Raw genomic sequence first — 19,396 nt, 5'->3', positions numbered from 1 at the left:
TATGCAAATACTTTCAACAAATATGTATGTCTGGAATGGATTAATTAGTATTTTCCATGTTAAATTGGCACCAGTGTACCATTGTGTACTGAGATCAAATTGAGACGTTTGATCTGGGACTTTGTCCTGTGTGTGTGTGTGTGTGTGTGTGTATGTGTATGTGTGTGTGTGTGTGTTTCTTTGTTGTTTGTGTCTATTCTTGTATAGTCTTATCTTACCTTGTCTTATCTCAATAGGCGTTATAAAGTTATAATGTGTGACTGGCAACATTGGGAGGTCATGATGTGGAACCTTAAGTCTATATAATTTTGTTTGAGGCTTGTAGGTCAGTGGAGGCAGAGCCCCTTATTCTCTGGTGGAGGCAAGCCAGTGTAGTAGCTAGACGCATTCTAGTATTCGACCTCTAGGAGGCACTCCACTCCAGTCTTTCTTCGGCAATGCATGACATAACGACATAAATTGTCATAAAATTAGAAAGATAGCGACATGATCAAAAGAATAAAACCATCAAGACCATATATGGTACTAAAACACGGATAAAGTAGATAAAGTCGATCTTCACACATGGTGTGCATTTAAAGATTTTCTGCCGGTACAGTAGGTGGCGATAAGTACCAGTAGCGTACTGTCTGGACCATCAGGAGGCTCTGACGTAAAACTATGCGACAGAAATTCTGGTGCAATGGTCAATGTTTGTTCACAGACCTGTATATTTTTCTGTTTATTTTCTAGCTTGTGTCAAATTGAATACATTAAATTCGGTACTGATGATACTATAGTCATACGACCTCCAATATTCACGAAAAATAAATGAAATTACTTTGCGCTATAACGTGGTCATAGAGGCATAACGCTACACTGTTTTGTGATGTTTCATAGCTGTTTTAGTTAACGTCAGATAGACAGGCCCATCTAATAGAGACTAATGTGGATTTTCTTAAAAGCGAGCTACAGTATAGAAACGCCCGTTGCTGTTTCACGCCGGTGATTATTTTGTTCTTTGGAACGCAGACGTGCGGCGTTATGTCTGCACAAGGGGACTGCGAGTTTCTCGTGAAACGATCCCGCGAGCTGGTGTCAGAAGATCCATGGGCTGCCAAGGCATGGCTAATAACAGCCCGTACTCTTTATCCCGCAGACTTCAACATTCAGGTAATGCAGCCACACAAGGGCAGCTGCCAAAAAGTACATATGCAAACATGTTACCTGGATTATAAATAAGGTTATGCACGTGTGTGTTATGTGATGTTATGTGTTAAGCTTAGGCTTTGAGATTCAAATAGGCTTAATGCAGTGCATTGATGTAGTTTCTGAACTACATTTACTCCTGTCTGATACAGTACGAGATGTACACCATTGAGCGCAACGCTGAGAAGACTGCTTCTGCTGGCAGACTGCTGTATGACATGTAAGCAAAGACCAGCTTCAGTCAAGCTATTCTGTCGCCAGATTCATTTTACCTGATAAAGCTACTCTAATGATGCGGCTTTAGATGTAGAAGATCTAGTGAAATGAACACTAACCTTTGACCTTTGCAGGTTCATCAACTTTCCTGACCAACCTGTGGTGTGGCGTGAGATCTCAGTCATCACATCAGCACTAAGAAGTGACTGCCAAGACAAGCACGCACTATTTTTGAGAGGCAAGGAACATAGCTGTGCATTTGTTTGTAGAATAAAACATTTTGGGAATAACAAATCATTTGTTTCATTATCTCTGCTGTATCGTTGATTTTCATATCAGGCGTATTGCCTGTTTTCATATGCAGGCTTGTTTGAGACTCTTCCGGGGCGCATTCAGTGTGAGATGCTGCTGAAGGCTACAGAGCAGTGTTTTAATACTTTAGAGAAGGCTGAGATGTTGTTGCTTTTATTAAGAAGATTTCCTGAGTCGGTAGTTCAGCACGGGGTAAGCCTGTCTTCACATGGAATCTGTTCATCTTATAAAACTCAAATCAATTGTTAGCTGCTGACATCTGATTTTACGTGTCATCTTTAAGGTCAGCTTAGGGGAGTCTCTTTTAGAGGCTGAAAATGTGGAAGACTTGGACACACCGGTCAACTGCTTCAGAAAACTTTTTGGTGAGTATCCACACACTGCCTTTAACTGTTAATGCTTGGAGATTTCTGGATGTGTGTGTGTGTGTGTGTGTGTATTTTTTGTTGTCTAAATGTCTTTCTCTCTCTCTGTCTGTCATTGAACACTTTGTTTCCTGGGCAGTTTGTGATGTTCTCCCGCTGATCATGAACAACCTGGACATGCGCCTGCCTCCTAGCCTCTTGTACAAGTACATGCACAAGGCAGCAGAGTTCTACATCTGTTACGTGACACGTGGCCCGTCTACAGATGGACAAATACAGGGTACTTTTAGCTCAAAACACACACACACACACACACACACACACACACACACACACTTGAATACATTTGTATTCCACTTCATTTCAAGTCACACTGCAATACACAGTATGGGATTGAAATGTTTTTTTTTTTTTTTTTTTACTTACTGGTAGGGAAAAAAACACAACCTGCACCACACAGGACTGTCAGTTGCAGTATTTTCACATTGAATAATATTAATCATAATATGTATATTAAGCATCTCATTAACAGTTGTGGTTTTCCCTCCCGTCATGTCTGCCAGGTGGTCAGGAGGGTGGGCTGAAGTCCCCCGGGGTGCTGCGTGGGGCTCAGCGCTATGTGATTGATGGCCTGTCGGAGAAGTCGTCTGTGGTGGCCGAGCCCTGGGAGAGACTGCTGGACATCCTCGCTGTGGTGGGAGCGCGGTGTGAGTGGCAGGGAGACAAGGGGAGCAGGTGAGGCGGCCACAACAGTGTGTGTGTGTGTGTGGGGGGGGGGGAACAGTTCAACTGTTACATATGAATTAATTACATGTTTCATTGTAACAGTAAGCTTTGCCAGTTCCCATTGAAATGTTATTTAATTTCTACTTGTTTCCCAAAGTCAAGAATGAATGATTGAATCAGGCCTCTTGCCCTCGTATTGTTGAATGTGTGACTGACTGCTTGCATGTGTGTTGCTGAATGTGTCTCTATGTGACTGACTGCGTGGGTGTGTGTGTTGCTGCAGGAATTACCTGGAGCTGCTACAGCGTGTGAAGGAGCTGTGCCGCTACCTGCCCAGTCTGGAGGGGGAGACGCTGTCCCGCTGCTGCAGTCAGGTGGTCACCTGTGCTGCCCTCGTGCTCTTCCGCAGTGCCTACCTCTACGTGTCCGTTGTACAGCCTTCACTTTTCCATGGTACGTCTGCGTATGTACTTCATGTGTGTGCGTTTGTGCAGATGTGGGTATGTGAGGTACTGAAAGCAGTAGTCATTTTATTCCTCCAGGTGAATGTTGCCTTGTCTTTTAGCGTCTGTTACAGCAGAAGGTGTAGTATTATTCTGCTTGTGTTTATTTCTTAAGTAGCCATTAATAAGTGCACCGCTCCTTTAGTTGATGTTCTCACAATATGTATGTAATGGCATGGGTATACCATGTAATAGTGGGATAGTTCTGAATAAGCTTTGTGTGAAACTAGCATTCCCAATACAATTCCATACAAATCCGTATGTTCCATATGTCTGTGGGTGTTTCATAGGTCATAGTTCACTGGGTTCAGGCCCATGGATCCTCCTGGAGGACTTGTCATTGGTGTTCAGTGACATTGAAGTGGAGAGAGCGTCAGGCAAGCATGCACACAAAAAGCGCAAGCTAGCCGACGGCAGAGAGAAGACTATGGTGAGTGTTTTGTTGGACATATTCCTGGCACGTCGTCCACTCCTGCAGGGGTCAGCACAGTGAGTGATCACTGTAGTGGGAGTGACTTGATTAAGAGATTATCTGGCGCAGATAATGAGATGGACAGATTTCCTGTCTGACGAATTAAATGAACGAAATGCTGAAAGTCAGGAAGAGATTACGTGATACAGATTGATTTACTGTCAGACAAAATAAATCAAATAGTGAAATTCAGAAAGACATTAAATTATGTAATGATGTAATGTAGACTGTAATGACTGAAATCTAAAATGACTTCTACAGATATACATCATCATCACTGTGTGTACCCCTTGGCAATCAATCAAACCTCTGGTCTTGGTGGTGTTAGCAGCTTGCACTACCAGTTAATCTACCAATGATGCCACAGGAACACAAAATATGTCTGACAACCAACGTAGCATGAATGAATGAATGAATATATGGATGAACGAATGAGTGAATAAATATATGGATAAATGAATGAATATATGGATGGATGGATGGATGAATGAATTAAAGAATTAATGGATGAATGAGCCCCCTGTGTGTTTGTGTGTCTCCAGAGCTCAGACGATGAGGAGGGTATGGGGAAGGGCCGAGGACGCCACATCCTGGTCAATAAGACGGAGATGCTGGGCTGGATGGAGACGCTGGAGAGCTTCCGCACGGCCAGGGAGAGCTGGGACCTGCTGCACTCCCACGACGCCCTGGAGACCGGTACAGTTCCACTCACACACCAGTGTTGTGCGTGAATGAGTTCAAAAGAACGCGTTCATTGAACACGCTCATTTTTTCGTGAACGTTGAACTGAACGCAACACATTTTTTAATAAAGAACTTGAACGTGAATTAGTTCACATTATGTGTCATGAACGGCAGACATCACTGTAAGTGAACGTTGGAATTTGTTAACTGAGTGACATCTGTTTTCTCTTTTGAAACGCAACGAGAGAAAGTTCCTCCCTCCTGTATTCTCGCTGGTGCCGCTTAAATCATGTATTACCAGACAGAAATGGTTTTGACATTGTGTGCGCAATGCATTGCGGGCAACGTAGTGTCCGGCTGAGAATAGTTGAATAGCATACTGGCTTCCGCACAACGTTACCCGTGATGAATTGCAGCAGAGCGGGGTAGGTAGCTGGATTTCATTGCACTAAGTATAGAACTGGTCTACCTTGTCTGTACTGCTGCAAGTTTCATCACCTGGTAAGAAACCCACAATTGCAGTGTCATGAGCAAATGTCTAATGAGCAGCTTCAAAGAACGTATAGTGATTTCTAGCTCGTAGTGTGAAAAAAAGTATTTATTTAAATATCTCACGAAAAAAGTAAAATGAACTGAACTTTGAACTAGTTCAGAATTAAAATTGTGAACTTTGAACGTGAACTGTTCACTTTGAGCATGTATGAACTGAACTTGAACTAGTTCAGAAAAGCTGTGAACTGGCACAACACTGTCACACACACACACACACAGACACATACTCACACTCACACTCATTCCTCAGATCCCACTGGTACAGTTACACACACGCTCACACTCATTCGTTTGATCCCACTGACTTGTACATTAAGATTATCGTACAAGGAAAGAGTAAGAGGAACTTAATTGACCTACACGGTAGGCCATGTGTTTTCATATCTACGTGTGGGCTGTTTGTGTAATCACTCGGTGGTCTTGGTGTTGTTGTGGCTATAATGTTGCTATGGGTCTGCTTCTCCAGCACTGCAGAAGGAAGTGACACACTGTGAACCACAGAACACCCAATCCCAAATGTGTTTGTGTGTGTGTATTTGTGTGTGTGTTTGTGTGTGTGTTTGTGTGTGTGTTTGTGTGTGTGTTTGTGTGTGTGTGTGTGTTTGTGTGTGTGTTTGTGTGTGTGTGTGTGTGTGCGTGTGTGCGTGCGTGCGTGTGTGTGTGTGCAGATGCTTGCATGTTTCCTGTATGAAATGAGATGAGGAAGTCCCTTAATACTTTCAGTTCATTTTTCACTAAAAGAGGAAGCCGCTTAATGGCTCAGCAATCACTGCAAGGCAGGAATTATGATACTGTTCCGGTACTGTTGAATGATATCAATTCTCTCAAAGGTTCCCTATAATTTGTGGCATTAGTTTAGTAACTGCACATGCTTGTGTGTAATGGCATGTAATGTCTGGTCACATTTCTGGTCACTGTTCATACCCTGATCATATCCTCCTTCATCTCTGTAGAGTTCAACAAGATGTGTGCAGCCTGGAAAACAGACACCTGGCTGTGGCTCCGGATATTCCTCAGTGATATGATTATTTACCAGGTATGCCTCACGCAAGGCCACAGTTGACTACATTACATTACTTCAGTTACAAGCAGGTCAACTTGTTATCCTCCAGCCAAATTAACTTTCTGATTGATTGATTGGTTGATTGATTGATTGATTGTTTGATTGACTGGCATCTCTTTAAATACCTTTAAATATTAAAGAACTGCTTTATTATTTGTGTGTGCGTGTCATCCAGGGCCAGTACAGGAAGGCTCTGTCCAGCCTGCTCCAGATGGCCTCTTTCCAGCCACAGTCGAGTCCGACCTCTCCTGGGGGCGGCAGCCTGGAGAACCACAGGGCTCTCATTCAGCAGGCATCCTGCCACTACGCACTGGGAGAACACAGGGTGAGAGACACTGACTCACTCACTCACGCACATATGTACATTGTACACTCACACACTCACACACTAACACACATGGTTGCATGCAGCTTTAAACACAGACATGCATGTACCACTCTAGTGCATGTAGTGCAGTATGCATAAAGAGATGCATGGATACACACACAAACCCGTAAGTGCATTGACTTCTATGCTTGTGCACACGCACGCATGCACAGTCACACACACACACACACACACACACACACGTATAGACACACACATGTTCATGGTTACAAATACAGACACTATTCCCTATTCCTAACCTAAGCCTTAAAAGAAATTTCAAATACATCAACAATGCTCAATGTCTCATTTGTGTCTTTCTCATACACATAGTTGGCATGTGAAAAATTGCTTGAGGTTGTTGGTGGACTGGTCCCGCAAACCCAGGACCAAGGGAAGCATTGTGAGGAAAATGGAAGACCAAGGACCAAACCTAGAAAGGGTAGGTCTGTGTGTTGGCCAGTGAATTTGAAAAGACCACTTACCATAGAGATATAAAAGAGCATTTCTTTTAGTGCCACAATAACATGTAATGTAACATGTAAAAAACGTTACAGGGTTTCTAAGCTAAAACATTATTTGTCACATACAGGAAACATCTCCTCACAATTGGCTAGTTGCTTGTCCCCTGAATACACTGTAAAAAAAAAAGTGGTCTCTGTAGACAGCCCAGGCTCCAAAAACAGCCTGGTGCAGCCTGGACCATGAAACATAATACATTTTTCCAGCTATTCACTGACGAGATGCGTGTTCAGGAGAGTTTCAGTTGCACGGGAGGGAGGGGAGAGCTACCTCTGTTTTTGAACGTCAACAGAAGTGCCGTTACCCAACATTGCTTAGAGCACATTTGACCGACACACATGACCATGAACATGTGCTCTTTTTGAACTGCCTCTGTATTGTGTATTTGTCAACCGTAATATGTATTGTGTATTTGTCAACCGTTATATGTTTTGTGTATTTGTCAACCGTAATTATGTATTGTGTATTTGTCCATCGTTATTTGTATTGTGTATTTGTCCACCATTATTTGTTGTTCTTCATCTTGTTTATTCTCACTGTGTTATTGCATTTGCTTATTGAGGCCCTTTCCACAATCTTATATTACCCTGTTCCTAGGAAATGACCTCAGGCTCCTGCCATGTACGAGCAAGGCAATCTTGCCTTACTGTCTCCAGTTGATGCTGGCCTGTTTCAAGGTATGACGCACAAAGGCCTGAAATAATTTTGACACAGATACTTTTAGGGGTCATGTTAGTGTATAATTCTCTCTCTGTCTTTCTGATTTTGTCCTTCTCCCCTGGTCATCTAGCCGCGGGCCTTCACAGACGTCAGAGATGACCTGGCTCTGGGTCATGTGGTCGTGCTCCTGCAGCATGATTGGCCACAGGGCGAGACACTGTTTCTGAAGGCAGTGGATAAAATCTGCCAGCAGGGCAGCTTCCAGTATGAAAACTTCTTCAACTATGTCACCAGTATCCTTGACTGTTTTTGTTTGTTTGTTCATTTATTGTACCGTATTGTTTAACCCTATAATCTGTATTTTCTACACTACTCTGTAGTACCCATGTTATTACCATGTCAGACCCTGTTGCCAAGATGTCACTTAACCTTCCACAAGTCTAAAGTTGTGTCCCATAGTGATGGTATATTATTACTCTCTTTAGTTTGGTAGTATCTATGTTCTCCTCAGCTTGTACACTTGCAGACATTGACATGCTGGAAGAATTTGCCTACCTTCGCACAAGTGAGGGAGGGCGTGTCCAGCTGGAGCTATTGCCCAATCAGGGCATGCTCATCAAGTAAGTCCGGCCCACTTTTGGCAGTCTAGTGCTGTTCATAGGTGTAGACATGCAGTTGAAGGGGCCAGTGGTTGGTCATCTAGGCTCTTCTTTTATCTGGTTTCGTCTCTCCTCCTTTCTTTTCTTTCTTTGTGTTCAAACATGTCTGCTCTACCTAACCGAGGCAGTATTAATGCTTTAGAGGGCACGCCTGGTGTTTTCACTGTGTTTTCCTTCCCTGCTCTTTGATTCGCTTCCTGAGCTCCGATTGAACTTTTGACTGCAGCTTAAGGTCCTGGCCATTGGGTGCATTCGAGACATCGACATTTCCTCTGATTTCAGTGAAACCAGCCATTCAGTCCCGAAGCACCCACATTTCACACACTGAGCTTCACATTTCGACCGCTAAACACGTTAAGATTAAAAATTGCTAAACGGAGTTCACAGAGTGGACAAGGGTCCCACCCCTGTGCATGGTCTTTCCGGGAGTTTCAGCACACAGCACAGTCACCTACTGCTCACCTGATTGAACAGCGACTCAAATCCTACATTCACAGCGTCTATTTGAAATTGGCGGGCCGTAACTGTTGCCAGTGTTGCACTGAGGTTCTGGAATGCACCCTAGTAGTCTCACACAGGGTGTTGATGAATGGTGTTTGCTGTCTCTAGGAACCCCAGCCCCGCTCTGGGGGTGGAGTTTAACCCCCTGCTGCTTCCTGGGGCGCAGCCGACTGACAGGTACCCCATTCCCCTGACTCCACCCCCGCCCATATCCTGACTCCACCCCCACTCCGCCTGCTCATCTTCCTCGTGTGTCCCCGCCTCTGCACTTCTTCATTTTTTCTCTCTCTGTCTCTCTCTTTCCGTCGATACGTTTCATTCCAGTCAAGTTGCGTGTTCATTTTCTGCCGTATTTTCTCCTTTTGTGTTTGATTTAGTATTTTTTTTTAAAATTATTTTGTTGTGAATTCACTGCATAAAGTTTTTTTTTTTCGTTCTGCTTCTGGTTACTGGTCTGTCAGTTTCATTTCCTGTTCAGGTTGTTTGTTGTGTTTCATATTGACTCTGTAAACAATACTCATTCTGTAAACGCATTATATGTTTCAAGACTTTCTTTACATTCCTGTTGGTTTTCTATGTTGGTCAGCCTCTATTTTACATAAAGAATGATACAATATATCCTTTATAACTGTAAGTATATATATATATAAAAAAAGATGTAATGTAGTCATTATTGTGGACGTTTTTTTATGTTCACTATTGTCCTCTATACTTTAGTTGTATTTTTATAAGGTTGTAATAGACACATGCCATATATAGATACTAAGATGCCAATCTAATTACCCTTTGATCTGGTCCAAAAGCACTAACTGTGTCTGCATTACAGGCACCATACAGTGACACGTGGCATCACTAAAGGAGTGAAAGAAGATTTCCGTCTGGCGATGGAGAGACAAGTGTCTAGATGTGGGGAGAACCTCCTCACCGTGTTGCACCGGTTCTGCATTAATGAGAAGATCATCCTCATTCAGTCCTTAGCTTAAGGGCGTGGAAGCCTTGAACAGTGACTTGTTTCTACTTTGGACTGAAGTGTGCCTACTCCTCACCATTGGAGGTTCTCGTGTGATCCTGAGCCTCATCTAGTTTCATCATAATTTGCGTCGAACGATAACGATGGTCTTTCCATCGTGCTGTGACAAAACGCTACTTCTCAGGACTAAGACATTCATTCCCCTGTACTTCATGTGATTTTCCTCTTCATGTTTCTCATCTTTTTGCTTTTGACCTGAAAAGTGCATGTACACCGTGTTGCGGGTTTGTTTCCCTTATTGAAGATACTGGTTTAGTCTTCACCTGGGCATAAAAGTGAAGGCTTTAGAGAATTTGTGTAATTGGCTATGTGAACATGAGTAGTGTATTCAGTGAATTTCCCTATAGGTTAGATGGATAGCTCGGTATTTGTAATGCTTTAGGTATCTTGAAGTGTTGCATTGCCAAAATTGCATTGTTGTTTTTTACCTTATCTTTATTTTCTTTAATGTCTTCATATACTGTGACAGTTTGTAAATTATGTCATAATCCCACAAAGGGATATTTCAAATAAATACAAGTATTACATTTCTAAAAAATATATTTGTATAATTTATTGATTAACTTAAATATGATTCATACATCACTTGTTGTTTCACCTAGCATACAAAAAGAAATAAGAAAAACATTGCTTTAGCAAATGTTAGGCAAACTGACATGGTCTCTTGACTAATACTTGCAAACTTGAGTGCAGTTCAAAAAGAGCCACAGGGCTATTTGTCACATCCTCCATTTTAATATGACAGTTAGGCAAACATATAACTCCCCTGGGCAAACCAAATACATCTGGGGGTTCCCCCTAAGCACTTTAATTTGTCACTGAAGCTTTAACAGTATCCAACCATGTTTAAAAAAAAAGAAAGCTACTAACAAGTTTGCGTGAAATAACACTGTTAACGGCCACAGCTTCCATAATTGCGTCTCCAAGGGGGCAGGTCAGCCTGCAGTGCTGCTCGGAGGTTGGCCCAGAACAGCACCTGCTTGGCCCTCTCCCGCGGCCACTCCAAGTACGTGCGCCTCGACATCATGTCCTTGAGCTGATAGTACTTGGAGGGGATGAGGTACAAGGGCAGGGGCTCCAGTAGAACTAGGATCACACTGTCAAATCTCCTGGTCACACGCTGGTGGTTGGCAAAGCACAGCTCGTAGTGGCACCACTCGCTCCGCACAAAGTCCGAGGAGAGGACGAAGATGCAGCGCCGGCTCTTCTCCACACACAGAAGGATGTTCTCCGTGATGGGTTTCCCGGGTATGAAGTCCCGCTCGTGGTGACACACACGCAGCCCATGACGAATACCTTCGGTATCCTCCTCCTCCAGTTTAGGGATGAGTTGACCTTTGACCCACTCGGCGTTGCGTTGGCTGTAGGAGACAAAGGCATGGAAGACTATCCCCTGCAGGTCCTCAGGCCTGTCCCGATTCAAAATTCCACGTTTTTTTGCGCGAGCCCACTGGCAGATCATGCCCATGTACCATGGACCGTCCAGTTGATGACAGAGCATGGCTACTGCAATGACTAAGGCGGCTGCTGGAACCAAAATGGCGGTTGCAAGAAGACCTGCACTGCAGGAAATTGCCGGAAGGCTAAAGTTTTTTAGGAGAGTTCCTCTCCAAGTGTCTGGGTAGCTGCAACTATAATCTCCAGGCCAGTGTAGCAATTTCATCTGTGCTGCCACAGTCTCTCCTGCTATAGATGTGAACTCTTGCAATGAACAAGTGCAGATGAAGCTGTTATTACTGGCATCTAAATCCTGTAGTGCAGGGCAAGTCCTCACAAAGTCTAAAGAGGGAGACTGGAGGGAGTTTCCTCGGAGCAGTAACCTCTGTAGATTTGGAAAAGCTGTGCAGTCAGGGACATCGTGGAATCTGTTGTTGGTCAAATCCAAAATCTGAAGTGACTCAAGTTTTAAAATGTCTGTTTTCATAACTGTAATGTCATTGTCTTGGAGCTCCAAAGAGATAATGGTCTTGGGTAAGCAGTGGAATACTGAATTGTCGAAGCTGTTTGAAGATAAGTTCAAATGTAGAATATTTGAGGGCCACACACAATCGCCAGGTTCACCATGATACAAAAGTTTATTCTGGCTCAAATCCAAGCTCCTCAATGAGGACATGAGTTGAACTCTGTTACTAAGCTGCTTCAAATCCTGTAGGTTATTCCCCTTAAGCGACAAGATTTCCACACTTTGCAGGGTGTTGCACTCGATCACAACCCCGCTCCCACCACCCCGTGAGAAGACTCTTTCAGAAAGAGCACAATCAGACAGATCCAGTGTGTGAATTCTGGAAGGTGATTGTGGACAGGTCACATGGATAATTGGTGTCTGTACAACTGTGAGGTTTCGGACAGGCATGTTGATTATGAAATCATACAGCATTTCCTGTGAAAAGAGGAAAACCGTAACACTCGCTTGTCTAATATAAAAAGATTCCAGATTTGAGGAGCGGCCCACTGTCCTACCCGGCTTCATGTCATCACATGTTAGCATGTCGAAACTGAGATGTTTCACCGAAGAGGAGAGGATAATATCAACAAAGCTTGTCAAATGTTTCCAAGCTGTTAATGTGTTCACTAATTCCAGGTGGGTGACCTTTATAATGCTTCGTTGGCTTACCCCTGCAGCTAGTGTTTGCCCTTTAAAACCATCAAGTTTTACCTCAGAAAAAAATGTGAGAGCATCACCCAAAATCGTGAAGTCACAATCAGACTTTGTGGAGATAATAATCTTTTTGGAAACCACATTTGTGAGGCTCCCACCCTTGTATCTGGTCTGAACTGACACATACAGGGTGAAACTGTTGAGGTGAAGACTGGATATGCTCATGAAGTCTTTATCCTGGATCACTTCTGCACTCAACCTCAAATCTTCCAACTTTCCAAGATTTGAAAATTCATCTCCAAGAGTCATATTAACGAATTCATTAAAACTCAGATCCAAATACGTTAGATTTGGGGTCATCCATAGGTAACTCTGACCTAAGAGACTGTGGAGCTTGTTATGGGACAGATCCAAAAATTCCAGGTGTGGGGTTGAATGAAAAACCTTCGGATCAATACTCTGTATCACATTGTAGGACACGTTGAGGAAACATAGGCTGGATGTTTGATGGAAGTCCTCTTTGCCCAGAGCTTGAATGTGGTTGTGGGAGAGGTCCAAGGCCTCTGTGTATGAGGAAAGCCAGTCCGGCACAGAAGACAGGTTCTTTGAGGACAAATATACAATGATGGTGCTCATGTCAGAGCTTAGAGAACAGGGTAAGGATCCTAAGAGGAGGGAGACGGCCCAGATGATGAAGTCCATCGTGTCCATAAGTCTGAAACAATGAAGGAGAAAGTCAGGGGGATGGCATATACTGTATGGGGACCATGAAATAAGGCCATTTGCAGCATAGACATAATATACATAGACGCCGCATCGACCGCTACTCCTTACTAGCGCTGACGAGATTTGGAGCCGCCATCTTGGACCGGACATCCACTCCACTCAGTGTAATCTGTTTGGCCGGTGAGATGAGCTGTCAGCGCACTTAATTAATCATATCTCACTGAATACCGAACAGATTCTCACACGGTTTTTTTTGCTGCAAAGGTCATACATGTAGCTATGATACAGGACACATGATTTAGCGTATTTTAATATTCATAGTGGGTTTAACAGTAATAGAATATTCTGATATATGATATAAAGTGACCTGACGTCCGATATCAAAACTGGGAACATAATCCATGTTTGACAGCATAGACAAAACTAGTTTGATACAAGTTTAATGAGTTAAATATAGTTCACAGTTGACAGAAAAGTTCCATCAACAGCATTATTCACAGTCCACAGAAAGGTTCCATAAACATTTAAGTGAGATCAGTGCCATTCAGACATCTGAGGGGTATTCCAAGTAAGCCTATGTGGTTTAGTGACAAACTTGGGTAAATTGACTCAGAATAAGTTGTAAACCTCCCAGTAGAAAAGCTGTATGATACAGGAAACATGGTTGTGTGTATTTTAATATTCATAGTGGGCTTAACAGTAATAGAATATTCTGATATATGATATATTATAAAGTGATGACATCCAATATAAAAACTGGGAACATAACTAATCCACGTTTGACAGCATAGACAAAAACTAGTTTGATACAAGTTTTAATGAGTTAAATTTACAGAAAAAATCCATTAACATTTTCAGTTCAGTGCCATCAAAAATAAAGTGATGAACAGACATTGGTGTGGCATAAAGGAAATGGAGTAACTGGGTTCAATATCAACAGCATTTGTTAGACAAGTTCCATAAATATTGTAAAGTGCAAGTTTGTAGGTTTGTTTCTGATCCTTAAAAAACAGACATTGGTTTGGCATAGTAAGTGTAACAGTTCATCAATTCAAGACAAAAAGGTGACTTGTCACTTGTACAGTGTCAATGGGTTCATCAACAGCATCTGTTATTTACAGTTCACAGAAAGGTTCCAGCCGCAATGAAGAGATTAAATAAAAAGGAATTAAGAAACATTTTAGAAACTGCTAAGATCAACCCGTTCATTGCAATCAGTAAAGAATCAGGGAGTGTCTTCACAGGCTCAGTGAGACAGAGTTACCGTCATGCAGTTGGTTCTATGATTTCGACAACTGGTGCATGTCATTTTGTATGTTCCCACCTTGCTAAAATTGCTTGGGTACACTTTGGCTGAGAACAAAAGTGCTTCAGACAGCAGGTGGGCAAATAAGATGGCATAGTAAACTGGGTACTCCATAAAAGAGGACTGAGTCAACCAGACGATGGGAAAATGGGACACAGAGTGGTACTGCAGTACTGCAATGAAGAGCTGCACCTTCCTCAGTTCCAGGGGTGTGAGGAGACCGTTCAGTTCATTCACAGTCTTCTTGAACAAGGCAGTTGTTCTGGAGAGATACAAAATAATAAATAAATGAATGAAAAGGAATTTGAGAGGCATCTTATTCTTGTCAGGGTAAATGACATGTGAATAATACAGTGTTGGGCAAGCTACTTCGAAATTTTAGTGAGCTAAACTATCAGTTACTCTGCCATGAAAACACTACACAAAACTACCACCCAGTCAAATGTATTAGTAGCCTAACACAAACACAGCAGTAGGCTAGTTCACTACATAGGAAGCTACTTTAAATTGTGCTAATTTCACATGACAAGAAAAGTGTAGCTTGTCTGGCTAACCTACTTGATAAATAAAGAAGTTGAGCTATTGAAAAGTTACTTTATTCAGGAAATAGTGAGGCTACCACCAACACACTTATGCTACAAGTAGCAGCTAGCGATTGCCCAATAGGCTAGTCTGTGCCACTTGTGTAAAATTCGCCGGCCAAATCTAGTATGATTAATTTCTACAATAGCCTTCTTGTGTCAGTTGTAATCTAAGTCAGTGTTATGGAATATGACTTATCAAGTCTCAGTTCATAGCCGGGTGAACACCGAGTAAACATAGCCTAGCTAGATGGCTACGATTTTCATACAGTAATATAAAAGATTGCTCCTTCTCAGCTCTCTGGTAATATTCTATTCAGAAAATACAACCAATAGTACGGCTATGTTAAATCTTACTTGTGAAAAGTAAATCCCCCGAGTATGGTCCGCCGATTTGAGAAGGAACATGCTGCACAGTGCTGTCATCTTGTGTCTTCTGCTGCAACGCAACGAGGAGTATGACCGGTCCAAGATGGCGGCCGCATTTCTTGTTTCCAGCAGCCAATGCGGCGTCTATGTATATTATGTCTATGATTTGCAGTACAAAACTGCAAAGCAAAAATGAAATAGCTTCCCCATAGACTGTATATATAGTCTATGAGCTTCCCAAATAAAGACATCAACCACTTGCTGTCACTTATCAATGAAAACACAGCTATGATTAAAAGCACATTAAGTCAGCCATGTATTTTAAATGTGCTTTTAATCTATAATCTAAATACATATTATATAAACATATTAATTAAAATAATGTAAATAATATCAATATTAAATAATACATATAAATTAAATAATCTATAATACTAATCATATAAATGACAAAACCTAGTCTCTCATTACACTTACATTCTCATTACCTGTATTAAATGTCAAATTTATAAATAAACAGAAGGTTGTCATTGACTTGTCCGAGCAAATGTACTGTATTCAGCATTTACCTGCCTGCATTTAATTCTATATTCCTTTGATTTGATTATTAACATTTATATAACTGTGGCAATAAAAGTATTGTAAGCAAATTAGCGTATCTCTTTAATAACATTTACATGTGAATGTCATTAGGTAGGCTATTTAAATTAAAATGTGAGTGTGATTTGGTACCTATTTTACATATTTTACAATATGTGTTAAAAATAACACAACTTGCATTAAAAACAACACAACTTGCATTGTTTTTTAACACATCTCTGTGTCCAGATAGGGCATACATGGGCAACATAGGGCTTTCCCTGACCGGCGCGTAAGGTCCGTGAAAGAACAATAGTCAAGAGCCTAGCATAGAGATAATTCATGCAAATCAATATCGTTGTTTTTATTTTGAAAGCGACTGCTATTTGTACGCCCATACATTTGTGCGTGGATGCATACGACGTAAACACCCTCACTGATGTGCTGGTGAATAGAATTTATGCTTCTGCGTCGACACAATGCAGTTGCCTTTACATCGGCGTAAACCTTTCAAAGTTTTGTGTCTCTTATGTCTGCGTCGCTCACCACCACAAAGGTTGTTAGAACGAACTCCTACTGCTGCTCGTTGGCGATAGTGTTCATTTCAAAACGTTACTGGCAGATAGACAGTTTACAATCGGATAACCCCGTAATTGTAACCAAAATATGTCTGAGTTTATTTGCAAAGCTTATGTTAGCGAACTAGTATGATGCTACTACCCACAGGTTGCTTGAAGCAGCCGGCTCAACACACAGAGCGAGTTGACCAATCACAGTTATGTGCATAAAGTTAAAGCAAAAACATAGCCTACATTTTAAAAATAGTTTTCTTTGTGCATGTTGATTAACTAATGACAGCCTACTATTGTCTGCTCCACATTTTCGTAGTCTAATTCTGCATAGAGTTAATTTAATGATGGTAATGATTTAATGATGAAATATTGCTGAGTGTTGATGAAATGGTGGCACAGGCCTATCGGTTGTACTGACTCCTTCACATTTTCATGACCTAGCCTAATTATATAGATATTGTAGTACTTTTTTATATCAGTCTTTGAAAACTGAAAAAAATGTCAATGTCAAAAAATAATTTTCGAGAATGAGGATTAAATACTGGACATAGATTAAATATTGCTGTTTTTCCTTTGTCTCCCGCACATTTTCATCTGTTCTTACGACTAGTAAACAAAACCATATGATTTACTTAATGTTATACAAGAACAGAATAGAATTGAACAGAATTGAGTTCAGACTTGAGTTCGGTATTTTGGGTCCGGCCCTCCTCAACAGTCCCAGTTTGTCATGTGGCCCCTTTAGGGCCTGTCCACACGGAGACGCTTTTTAGGTTAAACGCAGAGGTTTTGCTTCGTCTTGGCCGAGCGTCCAAACGAATCCTGTAAACGCACTGCCCGAAACCGCACTTTTCTGAAACCTGGTCCCAGAGTGGAGAAATCTGAAACCGTAGCCCGTTTGAGTTCGTTTAGACAGCGAAACCGCACATCCTGCTTGCGTATCGATGATGTCATCGCCACACCTCGCCTAACAATACTAGTTTTCATACATGATATTACCTACGATTACACTCCGTTAAGATAAATATCACAACTGATGCTGCGCAGCGCCGATAGCTTATGACTTGGTGGACTGAACACTGTTTTTCCCGGTGTTTTTTTATGCATTCTAGCTACTGTCAGTGACGCGAGAGAACTTAAGTTATTAGGAAAGTGCGGTGTAAGTTTAGGCTACATTAATTTGTGCGTAGTGCCAGTGTCATTCATTCATTCGGAAATTAGTTGCCCACCCCTGAGATAGGGACACATTTGTTTTATGAGTGTATCAATAACAGTTTTATATTTTTTATATAGGCCATATGACTTTACTGTACACTATTAATTATGATGTTAGTGTAATGGTTATTGATGTCATTTTAAGTCACTTTGGACAAAAGAGTCTGCTGAGGATCATAAACATAATCAGTAGAACTTTAAAGTTCCATATCATAAACAATTTTTGAGTGATAATTATAAACTAAATATGCATACCTATAACAGTATTGGGTATCGAAAGCTTATATCATACTCATAAAAATAGGCTACCATCCACGTATAACACTTTATGATAACATTACATAAATAGACATATGTTTTATATTTGTTGTGTACATTTGTTGTGTACAATAAACATAGGTTTTATGTTTACTTCTCATGGTCTTCAAAATATTTTTCATGGTAATTGCTATTTTGTAAAATGATGAATTGGTGTATCAATTATAAACATATAATGACACAAACTTACCACACTCACCCCTTTCACAAGAGAATCCAACTCAGGTTCTTATCAGATGCCAATGATATCTGCAGTTAAGCAAATGCTGAGTTTATTCTCGTGACTTCACCACACAGGATAACCAAGGGCATAAGCAGAAGTGAAATGACACTCTTGAGACAATATTCAAATTTCATTTCTTCTTTTTTCTCCCACCCTCACTCACAAAACAAATACAGGCTCTTTGACTGTAAGCAAAGCATTTAAAACTGATTGCATTTTGGCAATGGCCCATATTCTATCTCTCCAAGGTCTGATAACAAGAGGGAACCTTGCAGCAGGCTAGTCAAATCATCATAGTTCCTCTCTTTCCTCTCCTCTTTTTTGCAGTCTTTCAAAGTCATAATCTTGGCTTTATTATGTGATTGTATCATATTCTGATAAACGGATAAATTCATGCAAATTCATTTTAATAAATGTCTTAGAAATTCCAACTTAAACAACAAGCTGTCAGATACTGCTGTTCGGTTTAGATTTGGTTACAGTAGTCTTATGGGCATTTAAAAGATTTTCGCTTTAAATGTCAGCATGTTTTAAGCACTGAAACATGATTAAAGGGAAACAAAATGACTCAAAATTATGAACTGTCAACCTTGGGCGCCGAGTAGCACAAGTACAGAGAGTTATGAGCTATCTTTCTTCATTTTGGCTGGGAATACTAATTTGTGCATATTCATGGCCTCCCCAGCTCTTTGAGTCTTATCCCATGGAAACGAAAAACCTTTTCTTCAGCCCATTTCATACTGTCCTATTTATAGTGTCGCATATATTTTCTAGGAAAACATGGGCTCGTCCGGGATTTGAACCCGGGACCTCTCGCACCCAAAGCGAGAATCATACCCCTAGACCAACGAGCCACTGTACAAAAACATAGACTAGCAAGAGACTCAAACATTGGATAGCCTATGCATGCATGCATGCATGTGTAAAAACGGTATCGCTGATTTTGGTTTTGTTTTGCGGTCTATCCTTTCCTCTGCATCGGATCTCATTCTTCCACAAAATGTCATATCATGCGTGCAAAACGGAAAACCACTTTTGCCTCATCTCCAAAAGACATTCTGCTGTGACTGTACGATAGGCCTATTTAAT

General features: G+C 41.4%; 2 protein-coding genes and 1 non-coding gene across 5 annotated transcripts; 1 reads left to right on the top strand and 2 right to left on the bottom strand.

The window, feature by feature from the left end:
- The first annotated feature begins 650 nt into the window (after nucleotides 1–650).
- On the top strand, nucleotides 651–10,298 carry ints10 (integrator complex subunit 10). Of its 2 annotated transcripts, XM_042062399.1 has the most exons (18): nucleotides 651–1,152; nucleotides 1,341–1,408; nucleotides 1,539–1,642; nucleotides 1,769–1,908; nucleotides 2,000–2,081; nucleotides 2,221–2,361; nucleotides 2,645–2,816; nucleotides 3,091–3,260; nucleotides 3,601–3,740; nucleotides 4,325–4,478; nucleotides 5,971–6,053; nucleotides 6,256–6,405; nucleotides 6,781–6,889; nucleotides 7,567–7,646; nucleotides 7,760–7,922; nucleotides 8,156–8,249; nucleotides 8,898–8,966; nucleotides 9,616–10,298. In XM_042062399.1, the coding sequence occupies exons 1-18, from the start codon at nucleotides 1,024–1,026 to the stop codon at nucleotides 9,770–9,772; spliced, it is 2,205 nt and encodes a 734-aa protein (XP_041918333.1). In that variant the 5' UTR covers nucleotides 651–1,023; the 3' UTR covers nucleotides 9,773–10,298. The 2 variants fall into 2 exon arrangements, with proteins under 2 accessions (XP_041918333.1, XP_041918332.1); XM_042062398.1 differs by lacking the exon at nucleotides 8,898–8,966 and having other exon boundaries at nucleotides 652–1,152; nucleotides 9,616–10,296.
- Nucleotides 10,299–10,357: 59 nt separating this feature from the next.
- Nucleotides 10,358–18,552, bottom strand: tlr1 (toll-like receptor 1). 2 transcript variants are annotated; one of them, XM_042062397.1, is made up of 2 exons: nucleotides 18,275–18,552; nucleotides 10,358–13,133 (listed from the first exon to the last, which is right to left on the bottom strand). In XM_042062397.1, exon 2 carries the CDS (start codon nucleotides 13,127–13,129, stop codon nucleotides 10,712–10,714), a length of 2,418 nt encoding a protein of 805 aa, XP_041918331.1. In that variant the 5' UTR covers nucleotides 13,130–13,133; nucleotides 18,275–18,552; the 3' UTR covers nucleotides 10,358–10,711. The 2 variants fall into 2 exon arrangements, with proteins under 2 accessions (XP_041918331.1, XP_041918330.1); XM_042062396.1 differs by having other exon boundaries at nucleotides 18,284–18,551.
- Nucleotides 18,553–19,089: 537 nt separating this feature from the next.
- On the bottom strand, nucleotides 19,090–19,161 carry trnap-ugg. Its single transcript has one exon. It is a non-coding gene; the product is annotated as a tRNA-Pro (tRNA).
- Between the last annotated feature and the right edge of the window lie 235 nt (nucleotides 19,162–19,396).

This window comes from Alosa sapidissima, chromosome 14 (genome assembly GCF_018492685.1).
Source record: "Alosa sapidissima isolate fAloSap1 chromosome 14, fAloSap1.pri, whole genome shotgun sequence".
NCBI lineage: Eukaryota > Metazoa > Chordata > Actinopteri > Clupeiformes > Clupeidae > Alosa > Alosa sapidissima.
The sequence above is the reverse complement of the archived record's forward strand: the minus strand, read 5'-3'. Positions and strand labels throughout refer to the sequence as shown.